Source organism: Phragmites australis, chromosome 15, assembly GCF_958298935.1.
Source record: "Phragmites australis chromosome 15, lpPhrAust1.1, whole genome shotgun sequence".
In the NCBI taxonomy this organism is placed as follows: domain Eukaryota; kingdom Viridiplantae; phylum Streptophyta; class Magnoliopsida; order Poales; family Poaceae; genus Phragmites; species Phragmites australis.
The window spans coordinates 21,568,385-21,587,016 of NC_084935.1; the positions used below are offsets into that span (position 1 = coordinate 21,568,385).

Consider the following 18,632-nt stretch of genomic DNA (forward strand, 5'->3'; position numbering starts at 1 on the left):
TCTGTCAATATAAATTGTCCACACTGGGTCTACCGGAGGTTCAGTCGATGCACCTTTAGCTAGGGTCCAATTGGCCAGGAACTCAGCAACTATTTGAGACTTTATGGAAATGTGAACCACGAAGGTAAGGGTGAATGATGCAATTTCAGCTGTCCATTTGCAAATGCGGCCCATAGCCTCATGTTTCTCGAAGATATCTCGAGTGGGTATGCAATTGGTACTATGATCTTGTGAGTTATAAAGTAGTGTTTTAGCTTGCCAATGCCATAACTATGGCATATGTTATCTTTTCAAGTTAGAAATAATGTAGCTTTGCTCCTGACAATGCTTCAGAGACGTAATAAATGGGGAGTTGCTTTGGCTCGTCCATGGTGTCCTTCAGGGGCAGAACCAAGATTTGGTCATGCCCCAAGCTGAACTTTAACATCCTAGAACTAATGTCAAAATATCACCCCGAGTTGGACTTTTACTACCTAGGCTATACCTTGGTGAAATTTCAATGCCCCGGGTTGAAGCCCACCATGCCATGGGCTTGGTTCTGCCCCTGGTGTCTTTCTCTTGTACTAAAACTGCACTCACTACCGAAGGCGAACCGACATGTGCAACAGCAGCGTTTCTCCTGGAGATGGACTAACGAGCGTTGTGAGCTTCATGAGGTATTGCTTTAGTTCTTCGAATGTGCGTTGTTGCTCTTCTGACCATCATAATGGGTTCGAGCCCCAAAGTGTTTTGAAAAATGGTAGACTTTTCTCCGCTGAACGGGTGATGAAACGTCTAAGTGTGGCCATCTTTCTCACCAGCCGCTAGGTGTCGCGCGTGCTTTGGGTCTGCTCCGTATCAAGAATGGCGCAAAATTTATTAGGATTGGCTTTGATGCCTCACTTGGAGACTAGGAAGCCTAGTAGTTTTCTAGAGTGCACACTGAAGATGCATTTTTCAGGATTGAGTTAGATGCCTGTGTTTCTGGAGTGCGCACTATAGACACAATTTTCAGGATTGAGTTAGATTCCTGCATTCATAGGTTGGCGAACGTCTCTTGGAAGTCTTGAACATGTTCTGCTTCGAGCATGCTTTTTATGGCGATGTCATCGACATATGCCGCTACATTCTAGAGCCATACTGTGAAGATAAAACCTTCTTTATGAGTCGAGCAAAGGTAGCGCCGGCATTCCACAACCCTAAGGGCATGCGAACATAACAACATGTGCCAGAGGGAGTGATAAAGTTGGTTCTAGCTTCGTCTTCACGTGCCATCCAAACTTGGTGATAGCCAAAGTAGGCAACAAGGAAGCTCATCATTTCGCAGCCAGTCATGGAATCCACTAGCTGGTAAATCCTTGCAAGGGGCAAATCATCCTTTGGGCATGCTTTTTTTAGATGTGTGAAGTCGACACACATTCATCATGTGCCAATGATTTTCTTGACTACGACAGGGTTAGCCAACCAACCCATGTGTAAAACTTCACAAATCACTTTCGCTTTTAGGAACTTTTAGACCTACGCCATGAGTGCTTCGTGTCACTCTTCCGACATCTTTTGTAGATTTTGGTTAGAGGGCTTCACCTTGGGGTTTACATTAAGGTTGTGTTCGATGATAGAATGGCTCACTCCAGGCAAGTCTTGTGGTGACCAGGCGAAGACATCTTCATTGCTATAGAGGAGTAAAAGTAGGCAATCTTCGACATTGCTTGTCATTTTGGCTCCAATCAACACCTTCCTTTCCAAGCAATCTAGACATAGCAGGACTTGTTTAGTCTCACCTTCGAGTCGTGCCTTTGGTACCCATCTAATGGAAGGCTTCAGCGAAGATAAGGTCTACTGAGCTACCTCTGTCTATCAAAATGTGATGTACTTCGGAAGCAAAGATATTTGCGGTGATAATGAAGGCATATGTATGTGGTAATCTAGAAGGCGCATGTCATCTTGTGAAAATATGATTGGGATTTCTAACCACCGAGAGCTAACAAATGGCAGGTTCATGGCGACATGGTTGACTCTTTGGGTGTAAGCTTGTCATTGCCTGTTTGAGCTAAAGTCATGGTTTGAGCCCCCGGTGATGGCCAACATGACATTGCACACTTCATTAACATGGTGTTCTGGGTGAGAACTGTTGTTGTTAGATTTCATGGTGAGTGTTAGAATTCCAGGTGGTGAAGGAGGTAGAGATTCGAAGAATGCTCCTGAAGGTAGCCTGGCATGTGAAGTTGCATGCGGCCTGGGTGTAGCATGAAAATGCTGCCACACCAAATGAAATGGGATTGGTCCCACTTGGTTGGGTATATTGCCTCCAAGGTACCATGTTGGTGGCAACTGCCCCGTGTGCAGTACCGTTCGATTGACTTCGTTAGTCCGGTGCTCAAGGTTTTACTTGTATACTATGATATGGGGACATGTTTCTGTAGAGCTTCTAGCCCTTGGTCCATAAATTTGTAGTACATTGTGTTTGCATCTCATGGACGCTCATGACCTATGTGACTCATTCCCCAATTCCTCATGTTGTGATTATTTTCGTGGCTGACATCACAGCTTTGTTCTCGGTTATTTTCATTATGCTCCTCGCGGTATGTTTCACACGAACTATAGTGATCTTGATTACTTTTGATATGCAAAATTTCACGACTGCATAGGGACATGGATGGATTATAAGGCTTTATGGCTTGAATCCTCTCGAATCGGTGCTCATAACTAATATTGTGTTCACTCCTGCTTCAATCACTTCCCTTTTAGATCTTGACTCTTCCCTAGCCTTCATCGTCCCCTTCTCTCAAATGTAATCATCTTCAGCTCGAGCGTATTGTTCCATGTTGCTGAGGGGCTCTTCCACATTTTTGGAGGTTAATGGTTGAGGCGAGCTCAGAGGGTGCCCTTTTGAAGGCCACACATTGTTGCATTGATGATGGAATCATTGTTTATGTGCTTGACACTTGATATGGTTGAAGCATTTCACATAGGCACGAAGTCTTTCATTTGGGCTCTGGATGCATGTGTGGAGATCACTCGATGTGATTGGTTTGGCATAATTTCCTTGGAAGTTGTTGAAAAGTGCCTCTCAAAGTTGCTCCCATGAATAAATTCAGCCTAGTGGTAGTGTTGTGTATGCCGAGAGCGTAATACATTTGATGGCAAGGATGAAGCTTTTTGCTTTTGTAGGTTCATCAACTCCAGTAGACTCAATAGCTGCTTCAAAACTCATGGAGAATTTAGAAGGATTTGTCTCACAGTTGTAGAATGGTAAACTTGGCATCTTGAACCCCGAAGGTCAAGGGGTGGTTTGTAGTCATGGTGAAAGTGGTGAGTTGGGTCAATCATGCGGGATTTAGCATGTTCATAATTTCATCCTAGAATCCCTGAAGTTATGGTACGCATGTCTCCGCTTGGTGCTCTGGTGGGTATGATCGGTTCTTTGTGCCACGTCTTCGAGGTTTTTGCTTGCTTCAAAGTTGCAATCTCGTGGCATAAGTCTTGCGCTACCTTTGTCGCTTCTTGGGTACAGCATCGATATTCTTCCTCCTTCACTCCTAACTCTTTGACTTCTTGAATGTTGCGTTCTTCCACTGTCTGCCGCTCTTGCTCAAGCATGTTGTAGAGCTCGGTGACCTCTACTTCAGCTTGTAGTGTGATCTCCTCCTATTGCGCAAGACGAGCTTTAGCGAGCGAAATTGTCTCCATCGCTACAGTGTGTCCTTTGAGGTTGATGTGGTCTTCATCTCTCCTCTCCACATCTGTTGCTTTGGGAATTGCTTAGTTCTCTTCATGGATTTCAATGGGCTTTTGTGTTTGTGTCTTGTGAACTTCAATGGCTTTGGGACGCGATGTTATCTCCATATGCGAAGTGTTAGTCGAGGTCTTTGTTGTCAGGGCTTCGTCTCTTCCAGTGATCTTCGACCCAATTGTCTTTTTTCTTCATAGGCATCTTTGTGACTTCTTGATCAGATCCCCACGGACGACGCCAACTATTTTGGATACGAAGCCAAATAAGTAATAAGGGAGCCTAAGGGATCAGACTGAAGGTACGATCCCCGAATGTTTAGAGGGGATCACACAAGACATGAGTTGTTATTGTATTGGGTGTCAAGCACCTCATCTTTTTCTGCCCGATTACATCTAGGGTTAGGGGTATTTATAGCAGACATCTCAAGAACTTCCATATACTTTACCAAAATATCCTTATATCTACTGAATATTCTATGGGTACAATGGTAAATATGCAAACCAGCTAGACTAGATTGCTACAGAACATCAATAGTGGTGCGCGACCATGGATCCCACTAGCGAAGGTGGATCCTGGGCTGGCACCACTACCCTCCGTTGCAAGCTTCAAATCCCTTCGGTGTTCCTCGATGCCTTCGGCTCTTTCCATTGGTAGTTCCTTGGCATCGATCGTCAACCTTCGCCTTCGATCGGAGGTAGTCTCATCGAAGGTTTCGCTAGCAACTTAAGCTCATTCTCCTTTTGACTCTGTACGTTGTGAGGGGGGGGGACAAAGGGTCGTTCCCCTGACATGTCCCTTTTCCCCCAACTCATTATATGTCGTATGTCAGTGTATTCACTACTCAACTAAGTAACATGCGACTAATCCCAACGCTCTATTGTACAATACCCTATAATGAGTTTCAATGGGCCATACTTTCTCTTGGGCCAGGGTCTCACTCTCACGTAAGTCTTGGGGCTGAAGCAAGTAGAGCAGAAAGTGTAAAGTGCTATGGGTTGCACAGTAAGCCGAACGTGTTACGCGCGGCCGTGCACCTTGTGTGGGCTGAGTGAGGGTTTTCCATCGTGACATGGACTGAATTTGGGTCGGAAGTGTTGGAGCTTTTTTTATTTTTTATATTTTTTAACATAAAAATTTATTTAAATGTATTTCAGATGAAAAGATTTAAAAAATAGGCGTCTACCGCCCTCTCATAAGGCGGTTAGGCCCTTACCGCCCAGTTGACCCGTAGCTTACCGCCCTCTCATAGGGCGAGTAGGCCTTACAGCCAAGCCACCGTGCATAAACAGTACCATGAACAGTGCCCATAGTGAACCGTACTCTAAATTTCAATTTCCCTCCTATCTTATCTGTTTAAAATAGTGATGGTCTGTTGCTACAAAAATCTTAAAACTTTTTGTACGAATTCCATAATCTATGTGCAACCCATTTTAATTGAATTTACCAAAAATCATATGTAGAATTTAAACTAAAATTCTCCAAAAAAAAAGGCTACTTTTATAACTTCTAACAATTGTTAGTGCCTCAAATAAATTTCTAAAAATCTGGTAAAATTCACTAATATTCTTCTTATGTGATGTGATAATTTCTAAAATTATTTTCAGCCCTATATTATGTGGTAAAAAAGTGAATTCCTTTGTAATGCACCATTTATATGTATTTTTATAATTTCATATGATATTCTTCTTTTAACTTAATTTGAATTCAAATATATAAACCTAGTGCTGAAAATAATTTTAGAAATTATCACATCACATAAGAAGAATATTAGTGAATTTTACCAGATTTTTAGAAATTTATTTGGACACTAACAATTGTTAGAAGTTATAAAAGTAGTATTTTTTGGAGAATTTTAGTTTAAATTATACACATTATTTTTGGGAAAATTCAATTAAAATGGGTTGCACATGGATTATGAAACACGTACAAAAAATTTTAGGATTTCTTAAATAACAAAACATCACTATTATGAACAGATGAGGGAGTGAAATTGAAATTCGGAGTATTATTCACTGTGGGTACTGTTCATGTACGGGGACCTACAGCTCCTGAGCCTATCCGCCTATGAATAGGCGGTAAGCTATGGATCAATTGCTTACCACCGGTAAGGGCCTAACCGCTCTATAAGAGAGCGGTAGACGTCTATTTTTATAAATTTTTTATTCGGAATATATTTAAATAATTTTTTTTAAAAAAAATATAAAAATAAAAAAATTCGGAAGTGTTGAATGCACGGAGGAGGCTTTTTTATCGACACGTGGGTGTTGGGCTTACATCAGCAAGCAATTGGGACGTGGTTGTTTGTACTAGTCCATTATAATCACTTTAAATGATTGTTACAATCTCCTCCGATGTTTGTTCTTTGTTTCGTTTGCACAGCTATGTTCTCTATGACGAGCCTAATGAAATCAGATCCATATTGCATATATTTTGAAGACATTTTATATATAGTGACAAGTTATATATAATGATGTGAGCAAGTTATACATAAACTTAGTAATAAAGTCCCCATATAAGTTGCTACTAAATGTATCACCGAAGCTACTACTAAACAATCCCTAAAGTTGCTACAACATCCTCATGTTATGCTACCATGTGGTGAGCTGATGCCACAGTGCATTGCTTTGTTATACTAGTTTGAAGTTCTTAGAGTGATGGTAACTCTTCCATTTGTTGTTCGTTTTCGATTCCGTTTACACCATTATGTTCCTTACAACGAAATCTACAAAATAAACTCAGTATTGCATATGTTTCAAAGATTTATATGTAACTATACCAGCAACTTACGGGTAAATTGCTATACAATTTCTCTAGCATTTGGTCCTTGATGTAACATACAGCAAAGTTCCTACGGAGATATCGCACGACCCGTCGCGCAATAACACCGTCCCAAGCATAGGTGATGTGGTTACCAGAGGCGAGAATTGTCACCAGCAGCAAGGAATTTTACGAGCACAAAAGATACAGTGAATCACTTAGCGAAACAATGTGCTGCCAACTCAACGGTGAAACCTGAGACATAAACAGCTTGCCACGAAAAATGATAGAGCTACAAGCAATCACACAATCCCTCAGCTTTTTTGCCATATTTCGCCAGAGTAAGGGAGTCCATTTTAGTGGAACAAAAAGTATGCCTTTTACTTCGTATGAATCATCGCCTAAATAGCCACCACCAGGCCATCAGTACAGAATATTAGATGGAACCTTGACAATACAAAGTGAAAACACAGTTGATACGTAAGGTGTCCTCAAGTCTATGAATTTAAATTTTATAGTAATCAGTTTTGTGTCTTACAGGTCTCCATTATGTTCTTTACTCCTCTCAAAAGTTTACCTACACCAAACAAAAAAATATTGGAGACATTACAAATTAGCTTCTGGTGTTAAACTATCGACCGGTACAGAAAGTTCCAAGGTGTAAACGCTATGTTACACAACGATCAACATAGTGTTACAAGCAGCCCGGCTCAGCCGACAACAGAAAATACTAAAAACAATTTACAACGAAAGCTGAAGCAACCGGTGTCATCTCCGTGCTGTGTTGTAGTGGGTGAGAAAGAACCGGAAGTCTGGATGATACACTTGACGGTGGCGAAGCCAGTCATCTGCCACCTGCATAAGCGAGGCTGCAAGTTGCTGCTCCTTGGGCCTATTTGATGACCAAATGGAGCTCCGCAGTTTGTATGATGCCAGTCCAAAGACCGGCAATGTTAGCTTACCAGCTTCGTTCATACAGAGGTTGATGCCCCCGAAACGGGGGCTTGCTGGTGTACTGGGATCAGTATCTGCGAGAAAAGCATCTAGTTATTACACACATTGATGAAAGGAAGCTTCATAGAGCTACAGAGAAATATAGGAGCCTATTGGATGCAAAATGACTAAACTCTGAATGCCAACCATCAGGAGATGGAATTTACCCTTGGAAGGTGTTGATAAGTAATGAAATGTCAAGAAACATGCGTCTAGATCCTTGAGTGTTGGTCCAGTTGGGATTCTATAGATCGGGTACCTGCAATTGGAAGCCCCAGGATGAAACAGGTATGTAGAATCATAGCAACACTTTGTTACAGTGTTCCTCTTCTACAAATGTGTACTTTGAGATGTAAAAGAGAAGCACAATTAGCATATGCTACTAATCAAAAAGTGGCACTGTACACGGAGTGAGAGAATCTGGAGCATTACAGACATACCATGCAACAGACATCCAACTGATTGGCAGCAGATCACAACTTCTGAATGTCTTCAAATCTGGAAATTTACTTGCAAGGATTGATACCTGAAGTGACATTTAGAGTAAAGCATCAACAAGCAGGATATCGTCACTTTTCATTTGACATATGAGGAATGACTTGCCTTGTCTGTTAAAGGTTCTCTTCCAAACGGTGGATCTGTCTCAAGATACTCAAATACTGGACGAGTTGATGGTGAATGTATTTCACTGTCATCCCTTTGAAAACCACCCTCCAATGGGAATGTAGCTTCCAGGGATGAACCACTTAATCTTAATTGGTCAACATCAGTTTCACTGCTACCTTCGCTGCTAGTATCCATAGATTCCCCATCACTTTCCTCCCAAGGATGCCTTAAGTAAGCGAGAAAATTAACTAAGAAAAGGTTATGAACTATGAAAATTGCAAAAGGAAAAAGAAAACAACCATACTGAAAAAGGCATTTGGACAATCCATTTTGATTTCTTTTGTTCACTTATTTGATGTCCTTATGTGGAACAACGTTGCACAGCAAACAAAGCTAAAAGACTTGTAACACTAGACAAACAATTCACAGCTACACATCACAGGTAAAAGGAACTAGATATTAAAATTATAGCCAAAGCTGTATTTGCTTTGTCAAGGAACATGAAACTCAGCAACAGTACTAAACTTCCATCCCCTCTTTTCCTGCTCTAGGCTTCAATCATAAACAACCATTCGATCAATTCATGTAAAGTAGATGATGTGACTATAACCAAATCTAATGACATAAACTGAGACACTAGTGATTATTATACAACAATTAACCTCTTTAAGTAGGATTCGTCTGTCCTAATGATAATTTTAACAAGTCTTTTTTTTTCTTTCCAACTGAAGTGCTAAGATGAGATCCTGAGGAGCATCTACCTTGAGGTCATCTAAAACTGAGCAAACATTTTTTCTAATATATTATGCTAATGTCTATAATAACATTTCAATACGAATGACTGAAATACAAAAATAAAATACTATAGCTACTAGCATAGCGGGACTACTGACCATAGAAAACACATTTCTCCATGGACTATTAAAAGCTTTAGCCCCAACAAACACAAACACAATAACAACAACATGCATTGTTCAGTAATCAATAATTATCTTCCCAGAATCATGCTGGATGATCAAGTGAAACATGACACAACAGTAGTAAATAGTTAAGAAAAGTAAGTTCAGTTGACTAACAAACCAATCAACCATCACAACTGAACACAACCTAAAACGAACTCCCAAATACAAGGAATATCTCATAGGTCAAGTAAACAAAAACATTATCAGAGTCAGGGGTAAGGTCAATGGTACGTAGCCATACAGTTATCAAGGGACAGAAAAGTTGAAGCAGAACTGAGAAAAATAAGCAACGTAAAGCAAAAGAAGTTCAACTGAAACATGATCTTACCTGCTCCTTGCTGAAAGCCTTGATGGGTCTGCATACAGCTGTATAGCAGAAAGGTATGGCACATAATACTGTATCACAGAATCACTGCCATTTAACACAAGGGGGACACCAGCCCCGTAAAAACTCCACTCCTTGAAAGCATCCCAGAGATCTCCGAGGCAGAAATACGGTGGTGAATTCATAGCATCACCACTCCTCCAATCCCTCATGCTTGTCTGGATAAGTGCATAATCCTTCAGCATAAATGAACCACAAAAGCAACAAGCTCTTTCGCAAAAGTTTCTTTTATTCTTAGAATACTAACTATAATTCTCCTGAAACCATGACCCGTGGCCCAAACATTAAACAATGCAACTGAATAGACTCACTTCGAACTAGGTGGTTTCACATCCAGATACCCCTGGGACAGGAACAAGATTGGCTGACTCACACACATGCATCACCAACATCGGAAACTCATCCCGATCCCTTCAACAAACTAAATTTAGAAAAAGTGTTAGTCTCTCCGCATAAACGCACGCAAATTTTGATCCTTTGCCCTTGAAAAACTTCCATGTTACAGTAAAATTACTCTGCAAAGCACCAACAGTAAACACATTCCAGCAGACATGCTATTATCAATTTGCCATGATCTCCAAAAGATGAATCTTCTCATCCCAATGAACTTATCGTATCAGCAGTGTAAAGTACCAATATGGCAACGAGTAATGTTACCAGGTATCAGAAATTACAGCAACGCTCTATCACATTTGCCGGGTATGCATTACGAGCATAACTTGAAACTAGAGAAAAGCGAAGTTGCTTCAGGTCCCAAACTTTTCCCAATCATAACAACAATATGAATCAAGTCTCACCACCATCCGCAAAAACCTAACAATCTGTGCCTTTTCCACTACACATCCCTACCAGAAACATCTCCCCGCAGTCAATACAAGAATCACACACACTGCAATCGGTTAACAGCGAAAGCAAGCGCGCAACTATTTCACAATAGGGACAAAATCTGATAAGCCTAACCTTGGGCAAGTACTGCACGGGCACGGAGGGCGTGGTGGAGCTGAGGAACCTCTCCAGATTCCCCGCCTCATCTGCGGCCGCCGCGGGCGCCGGCGCCGGGCCCACCAACACCATCGCCGCCGCCTTGGCAACGGACGGCACCGACGGTGGAACAGCTCCGTCAGCCCGCTGTTCCACTTCCCTGGGCGCGGCTGCGGCAGTCTCCGCCGTCCCCGGAGGCGGCGGCGGCTTCTGCCTCGCAGCCCTTGGCGTCAGTGCCGAGGCCGGTCTCTGTCCCTGGCTCATCCCCTTGAGCCGCAGGAGCTGCTGCTGCTCCTCCTGCTGCTGGCGGCGGACGTGGGGCGGGCTGTAGAAGCGGTCGATGCCGAGGCCGCGAGAGGAGGAGGCGCCGGATGGGCCGGCCATGGCGGCGGCCGCGAAAGGGATGGGGTTTAGTCCGGCGGCGGGGGGCGGGGTAGGGTTTTGGGGGGCGCTATTTTTGGGGTGGTCGGATCTGGAGCGGAGGCGGCGGCGGCGCCGTGGCGGGCGAGGCGAAGGGAATATCAATTAGGAAAGGGAGGAAACGTTTCGTTTGCCGTTTTGGTTCCTCCGCTTCGCGTATCTGCGGCCTCCCGTTGGTTGATCCCCCCACCCCCCATACACACACTCCGGGCTGCTTGTCTGCCCCACGCCTTGGAGCGCAACTGCTACGTGCACCAAGGGAAGTTTCACCTTTGCGTGTTGCCGCAATGGAACCTATGTTGGTCACATATTTATTATAGACCTCTCTGGTACTGATTTTATTTATTTTATCTAAACTCTTATATAATTCACTAATTATTATAATTTGAACGATCTTCATCGTTAATTCAAGTTAATTAAATGACATCGTGTAAAGTTAAACCCTATTACTTCTTTCAAAAATATATTTAATCTTCTATTATTTGTATTTCATACTTAGACGTCTAATATTTAATTTTTATATATTCTAAAATACATTTGATCTTTCATTATTTACCTTCCATATTTTTTGAATTAATATATACCATATTAATTCTACATATGTAATATGTGTAGTTACTTAGTAGACTTAAGTTAGACAGAAAAAATAACTCGTCACTCGAAAATCATTAAGATGATATCAGATATTGAAAAAGATTGACATGGCCATCTATGAATTTGTTACTCAACCTTTCTTTTATTTCATAATACCATCCACGCTCTCTGTTTCGTGTTACTTGGTTGTCACTAATATAAATGCTTGACCATTAATATAGACTGTCGAATTCGGTTTGTTTTAGACTAAGGTTAATCTGAATTGCCCTTAAAAGATTACATATGCCACGAAGAAAACCCAACTTTAAGCGAAAACAATACACTAATGGTAATGTATAAGTAATAGAAGTTATTGATCAAATTACTGTCGGACTAGGTGCTAGATCATTATAGCAGTATTAAGACTTATTACGCCTTGTCAAAACAATTACTAGCGAAAATACATTGAATTGAAGAAAAAGCAAGCACATAGATGTTGAAACAATAAAAATATCCTATTCCAGAATAGTAGTAGCATTAACACACATATCTGTTGGAATGTGGCCCATTTAAAGTCCATTCATGATAATGCAAAGCAAGAAGGTTTAGTCCCGTATTGCCAGGCAAGGGGATGTAAATCGACTTAAATACTTGAGTTCTCTCGCCTCTTTAAAATAGAGAAAATGAGAAAGAGAGAGTATACTTTGCTATATTCACACGCATGCGCGCGCGTATTCACGTATTTTTTCGCATGAATGTTCGCGTGACTTGTGACTTGCGACGCGCGGCCGTGGCGTGACAGCACAAAATTGCAAGCCCTTTTGCTGCTCTCCCTTTTTAATTGTGATCAATATCATAATCAGCCGTTTTAATCACGATCAATGCCTTAATTCTGAGAGTTATTGGTTAGTTATGGAGGCAGCAATTTGTGGGCAATTTATGAGAGAAAACGGCTCCAAGAGGGCAGCCATTTTCCCTATAAATCCTGGAGATGTCCAGGCTTTTGAGTACAGATCTCTCTGCTCCACATTTTCTTCTCCACCCATCCAGATCACTGTCTTGTATGCTGTGCTGCCGGATCTCTCCGACCCTTCTCCTTGCAGTGCACAAGGTTGGAGGGTGAGCGGTATCTCCGAGCCTCTGCCGTCGTGAAGCCCGTACGAGGGACGGCAATAAGGTTTCTGGGCAGCGCACCTGCGCGACCGCTCTGCACTGCTTCATCTACGATCTGCACGGCAGCGAATCGACACATCGTCAACTTCATCCCTTCATCAACCTGACTGTGAGTTCTTGATAAAACTGATGGATTTTTGGTACTATTGCTTGCTGCTAGGGTTAGAAGTATGTTCATCTGTTATAGATTGTGAAATATGCCTTTGTATAGAATCTGGAATTAGATTTTTGCGCATATTACCAACATTCTAGAACCGTTATCGCGCTAATTCTTATTCAGCAATGGCTAGTGCTTCGGATGCAATGAAACCTGAGAGGTTTACTGGTGGCATGAACTTCCGTAGATGGCAGACTAGAGTCAAGTTTTGGCTCATGTCGTTGGGACTGTGGTGGGTAATCCATCCACAGATGCCATTCACGGTTGATCAGAATACCAACTTTGGGAGTGCAAGAGACACTGCACTCGGTTGCATCTTGACCTTGTTATCAGATCAGTTGTACGATATGTATATGAATTACACAAACCCCACAGAGTTGTGGGATGCACTTGAGCGCAAATTTGCGGTCTCCGAATCTGGTCACTTGCTTTATACCCGTGAGCAATTCTATGACTACAGCATGGATGCTGCGAAGTCGATAGTTGCACAGGCGCATGAGTTACAGCTGCTAGTTGGGGAGATCGCAAGTTTGGATTGTGTCCTGCCTGATAGGTTTGTGGCAGTGGGTATTATTGCCAAACTTCCTGCATCATGGAGGGATTTTGCCACTAGCCTGAAACACAAGAGGGAAGAGATCTCCACCGAGGATCTTATTATAGCCCTTGATGTGGAGGAAAAGGCAAGAGCAAAGGACATGCCGATTACATCCGCAGTAGCGGAAAATTGTGCTAATGCAAACATCATAGAGAAAAAATTGTACAACAAGAACAAGGGCAAGATGCAAGATGGTGGAAAGCCAAAGAAAACTACTAACTTAAAAAAAAGAACACTGAGAAGAAATTGAAGGACAAAGCATGTTTTGTGTGTGGCAAAGATGGGCACTTTGCAAAGAACTGCCGCTACCGCAAAACTAGAGAAGATGGATAGCCAAACAAGAAGGCTGTGAATGTTACTATTGGCAACAATGGCAATGAGGCTGGATCTTCTGGGTATGGTAATCTACCAGTTGTATTTTTAGTATTACAATTAACAGATTGGTGGGTTGATACTGGTGCCAATATACATGTGTGTTCTGATATTTCCTTATTTTCCTCTTACCAGGGAGCGCGGTCTTCCTCCGTCCTGATGGGAAACGGATCTGCTACTTCTGTTCTTGGTGTTGGTACGGTCGAACTGAAGCTCACTTCAGGGAAGATTGTCCATTTGAAGAACGTGCAGCATGCTCCAACAATAAATAGGAACCTTATTAGTGGTTCTTTGCTTTGTCGGGATGGTTATAAGTTAGTGTTCGAGTCCAATAAAGTTGTCATGTCTAAATTCAGGAACTTTGTTGGTAAAGGCTATGAGAGCGGAGGCTTGTTCCGCCTAAGTACTATTGAGTCTAATTATAATTTGAATGTTGCATCCATGAATAATATTTGCGAGACCAGCTCTTGGCACTCTCATTTTTGTCATATTGGTTTTGACACCATTGCTCGAATGTCCAGATTAGAGTTAATTCTGAAATTTAATTTTGTCAAAGGATCAAAGTGTCAATCGTGTGTTCAAGCTAAACAACCTCGAAAACCTTTTAAAGGATTAGAGGAAAAGAGGAATTTGGCACCTCTAGATCTTATCCATTCTGATTTGTGTGAAATGAATGGATTGTTGACTAGAGGAGGCAAGAGATATTTCATGACCTTAATTGATGATGCAACACGCTATTGCTATGTTTATTTACTAAAAACAAAAGACGAAGCTCTAAACTACTTTAAAATTTATAAGGCCGAGATTGAGAACCAACTTGAGAGGAAAATTAAGCGATTACATGATGATCACGGAGGAGAGTATATCTCAAATGAATTCTCTCAATCTTGTGCTGATCATGGAATTATCCATGAAGTTACACCACCATATTCACCCCAGTCGAATGGGATAGCTGAGAGGAAAAATCGGACACTTACAGACTTGGTGAATGCCATGTTAGAGAGTGCTGGTATGCCTTACGAATGGTGAGGGGAAGCTATTTTGACAGCCACTTTCGTCCTAAACAGAGTTGTGACAAAGAATAGAGATGTCACTCCGTATAAGAGATGGAAAGGGAGAAAACCCAATGTCAATTTTCTGCGTTCTTGGGGGTGTTTGGCAAAAGTCAATATACCTATGCCGAAAAAGAGAAAGCTGGGACCCAAAACAGTTGATTGCATGTTTTTGGGTTATGCTCAAAATAGCACGGCCTATAGATTTTTAGTAGTGAGATCTGATACTCTAGAAATTTGTGCTAATACAATCATGGAGTCTAGAGATGCTTCATTCTTTGAGAATATTTATCTCATGAGAGTAGCATGCAGTTCTAACTATAATGAGTATAATGAAACTCATGTAGATACTCCTGAAACCTTTATACCACCTGAATCAAATAATGAGATATCTGACAAGGATGACAATATAGTTGATGAGAATCCTAGGAGGAGCAAAAGACCAAGGATTGTAAAATCCTTTGGTGATGATTTTATTGTATATCTTGTCGATGATGTGCCAAAAACACTTTCGGAGGCTTTTGCATCTCCTGATGCAGAGTATTGGAAAGAGGCGGTCCATAGCGAGATGGACTCTATCATGTCTAATGGGATTTGGGAGATTACTGATATTCCAAGTGGGTATAAACCAGTTGGGTGTAAGTGGATCTTTAAAAAGAAATTAAGGCCTGATGGTACTGTTGAAAAGTACAAGGCTAAGCTTGTGGCCAAGGGTTATACCCAAAAAGAGGGAGAGGATTTCTTTGATACTTATTCTCCTATCGCAAGAATTACTACCATCAGAGTGCTTCTTGCTTTAGCAGCTTCCTATGGTTTTCATGTTCATCAAATGGATGTAAAAACAGCTTTCCTTTATGGAGAGTTGGAGGAAGAAATTAATATGGAGCAACCAGATGGTTTTCAGTTTTCTGGGCAGGAAAATAAGGTGTGTAAATTGTTAAAATCCCTATATGGCCATAAACAAGCACCTAAACAATGGCACGAAAAATTTGATAACACATTAACATCTGCTGGATTCAGTATCAATGAGGTAGACAAGTGTGTATACTATCGCTTTGGTGGGGTTCAAAGAGTAATTTTGTGCTTGTATGTTGATGACATACTAATTTTTCGAACAAATATTATCGTGATTGATGAAATCAAATCCTTCTTATCTCGTTATTTTGAGATGAAAGATTTGGATCCGGCAGATGTTATTTTGAATATTAAATTGATCAAGAGTGAAGATGGGATCACTTTAAATCAATCCCACTATGCGGAGAAGATTCTTAGCCGATTTGGCTTTGAAGACTGTAAAGTTTCTCCGACTCCATATGATGCGAGTGTGAAACTTCGAAAGAACGAAGGACAAGGAATAGATCAATTGAGATATTCACAAATAATTGGGTCCCTTATGTATTTGGCTGGTGCAACAAGACCTGATATTTCCTTTGCTGTGAGCAAATTAAGTCGGTTCTCGTCAAATCCAGGAGATGATCATTGGAAGGCACTTGAGCGAGTGTTGCGCTATTTGAGAGGCACAACAGCATTTGGGATTCACTACATAGGATATCCATCTGTGTTAGAAGGATATAGTGATTCCAATTGGACCTTAGATGCAGATGAGATCAAAGCCACCAGTGGCTATGTATTCACACTTAGAGGTGGTGCAGTTTTATGGAGGTCTTGTAAACAGACCATTTTGACAAGGTCAACTATGGAAGCAGAACTTGTTGCACTAGAGATAGCCACTGTTGAAGCTGAATGGCTAAGAGAGCTTCTATTGGACTTACCATTGGTTGAGAAACCAATACCACCTGCGATAACCAAACTGTGCTAGCCAAGGTTATAAGTACTAAGGATAATACTAAGTCCTTCAAACATGTGAAGCGTAGACTTAAATCTGTTAGGAAAATGAGAAACTCCGGAGTAGTAGCTGTGAGCTACGTGCATACTGAGAAAAATCTGGCAGACTCTTTTACAAAGGGATTACCACGAAATGCGATTTCAGTGATGTCCAAGGACATGGGAATGGGGACCATTTAAGTTAGTGCATCACAATGGTAACCTATCCTTTTGAGCGGAGATCCCGTGAATTAGGTAATAGGAAAAACAAATTGATGATGTAACCAAAGAGTACATTACACATGTTCAAAATAAAAGTACTCTTGACTGCATGGAAGGTTGGCGTAAAGCCTTAATGTTTTTCATTGCAGAAGATATTAGCCTGCAGGATATCTTGAAGGAAAATACCTACTTGAGCCTAACTGTTTGGTCGCAGTTCATGAGAACAGGGCATTCTCTTAGAAAGCTCATGAGAAGATATGGGAGCAAACCATAAACGCTCTGTTTAGGCGAGGTTGTTTTAGCAGCCTAGTATCAGTTGCGATTTCAAGTGAAATCTGCCCACACAAAACTGTGAATTCAAGGCATAGCCCATTCATTAGTTTGTGGAAAGGTGAATCTTGATATTCTAGGTGTAAGTTCAACCCGTACGAGACTTATACTAAAAGACTGGTATATTAACAGCACTATAATACAGTGATCTTTTTCCTTCTTTTCCTTGCTTTGGCATTGGTGGGGGGTTGTTAGAATGTGGCCCATTTAAAGCCCATTCATGAGAATGCAAAGCAAGAAGGTTTAGTCCCGTATCGCTAGGCAAGGGGATATAGACCAACTTAAATACTTGAGTTCTCTCGCCTCTTTGAAATAGAGAAAATGAGAAAGAGAGAGTATACTTTGCTATATTCACACGCGCGTATTCGCGTATTTTTTCGCGTGAATTTCCGCGTGACTTGTGACTTGCGACGCGCGGCCGTGGCGTGGCGTGGCAGCACAAAATTGCAAGCCCTTTTGCTGCTCTCCCTTTTTAATTGTGATCAATGTCATAATCAGCCGTTTTAATCGCGATCAATGCCTTTATTCTGAGAGTTATTGGTCAGTTATGGAGGCAGCAATTTATGGGCAATTTATGAGAGAAAACGGCTCCAAGAGGGCGGCCATTTTCCCTATAAATCCTGGAGACGTCCTGGCTTTTGAGTACAGATCTCTCTGCTCCATATTTTCTTCCCCATCCATCCAGATCACTGTCTTGTGTGCTGTGCTGCCGGATCTCGCCGGCCCTTCTCCTTGCCGTGCACAAGGTTGGAGGGTGAGCGGTATCTCCGAGCCTCTGCCGTCGTGAAGCCCGCACGAGGGACGGCAATAAGGTTTCTGGACAGCGCACTTGCATGATCGCTCTGCACTGCTTCATCTACGATCTGCACGGCAGCGAATTGATACATTGTCAACTTCATCCCTTCATTAACCTGACTGTGAGTTCTTGATGAAACTGATAAATTTTTGATATTGTTGCTTGCTTCTAGGGTTAGAAGTATGTTCATCTGTTATAAATTGTGAAATATGCCTTTGTATAAAATCTGAAGTTAGATTTTTACACATATTACCAATAATATCAAAAAGAGATAAAATGCTAGTACAAGTTGAGGATAACCGGATAAGATTTCCAGCGGAGGCAGCCATTTCCATCGATTCTTTTGGATCTCTACCTAGCCGGAGGCGGGTAGCAAAACTCCACGGGATCCAGCCGCTCCATCGTGCCGTCCACACGACCTGGTCCCGGATCGGACGGCTTAGGACTGCCCCTTGTGCGCTGTCCACGCGCTAGTGCGCGGGATTTTCTAGAACGATCATGGGACGTGGCGAATATTCGCCGGGCAGCGATGCTCCTCATCCGGTGGGCCCGACCGATAACACTGGCGACTGGGACCCATAATTTGGTGGAAGATGAGGAGGCCACATGTCATGGGTAGCGTTCGCTGCCTGGATAGTGCGCGTGCGGATCCCCCACGTGACAAAAGCACGGCTCGCGGACGATAAGGCCGGTGAGGGGGTGACAATGGCAGGAATCTGGGC

The 18,632-nt window shown here is 42.0% G+C and overlaps 1 protein-coding gene across 1 annotated transcript; it reads right to left on the reverse strand.

The window, feature by feature from the left end:
* Positions 1-6,955: 6,955 nt before the first annotated feature.
* LOC133892853 (uncharacterized) lies at positions 6,956-11,076 on the reverse strand. Its single transcript, XM_062333828.1, has 6 exons — positions 10,376-11,076; positions 9,359-9,573; positions 8,066-8,294; positions 7,903-7,988; positions 7,630-7,721; positions 6,956-7,497 (listed from the first exon to the last, which is right to left on the reverse strand). Exons 1-6 carry the CDS (start codon positions 10,778-10,780, stop codon positions 7,238-7,240), a joined length of 1,287 nt encoding a protein of 428 aa, XP_062189812.1. The 5' UTR covers positions 10,781-11,076; the 3' UTR covers positions 6,956-7,237.
* Between the last annotated feature and the right edge of the window lie 7,556 nt (positions 11,077-18,632).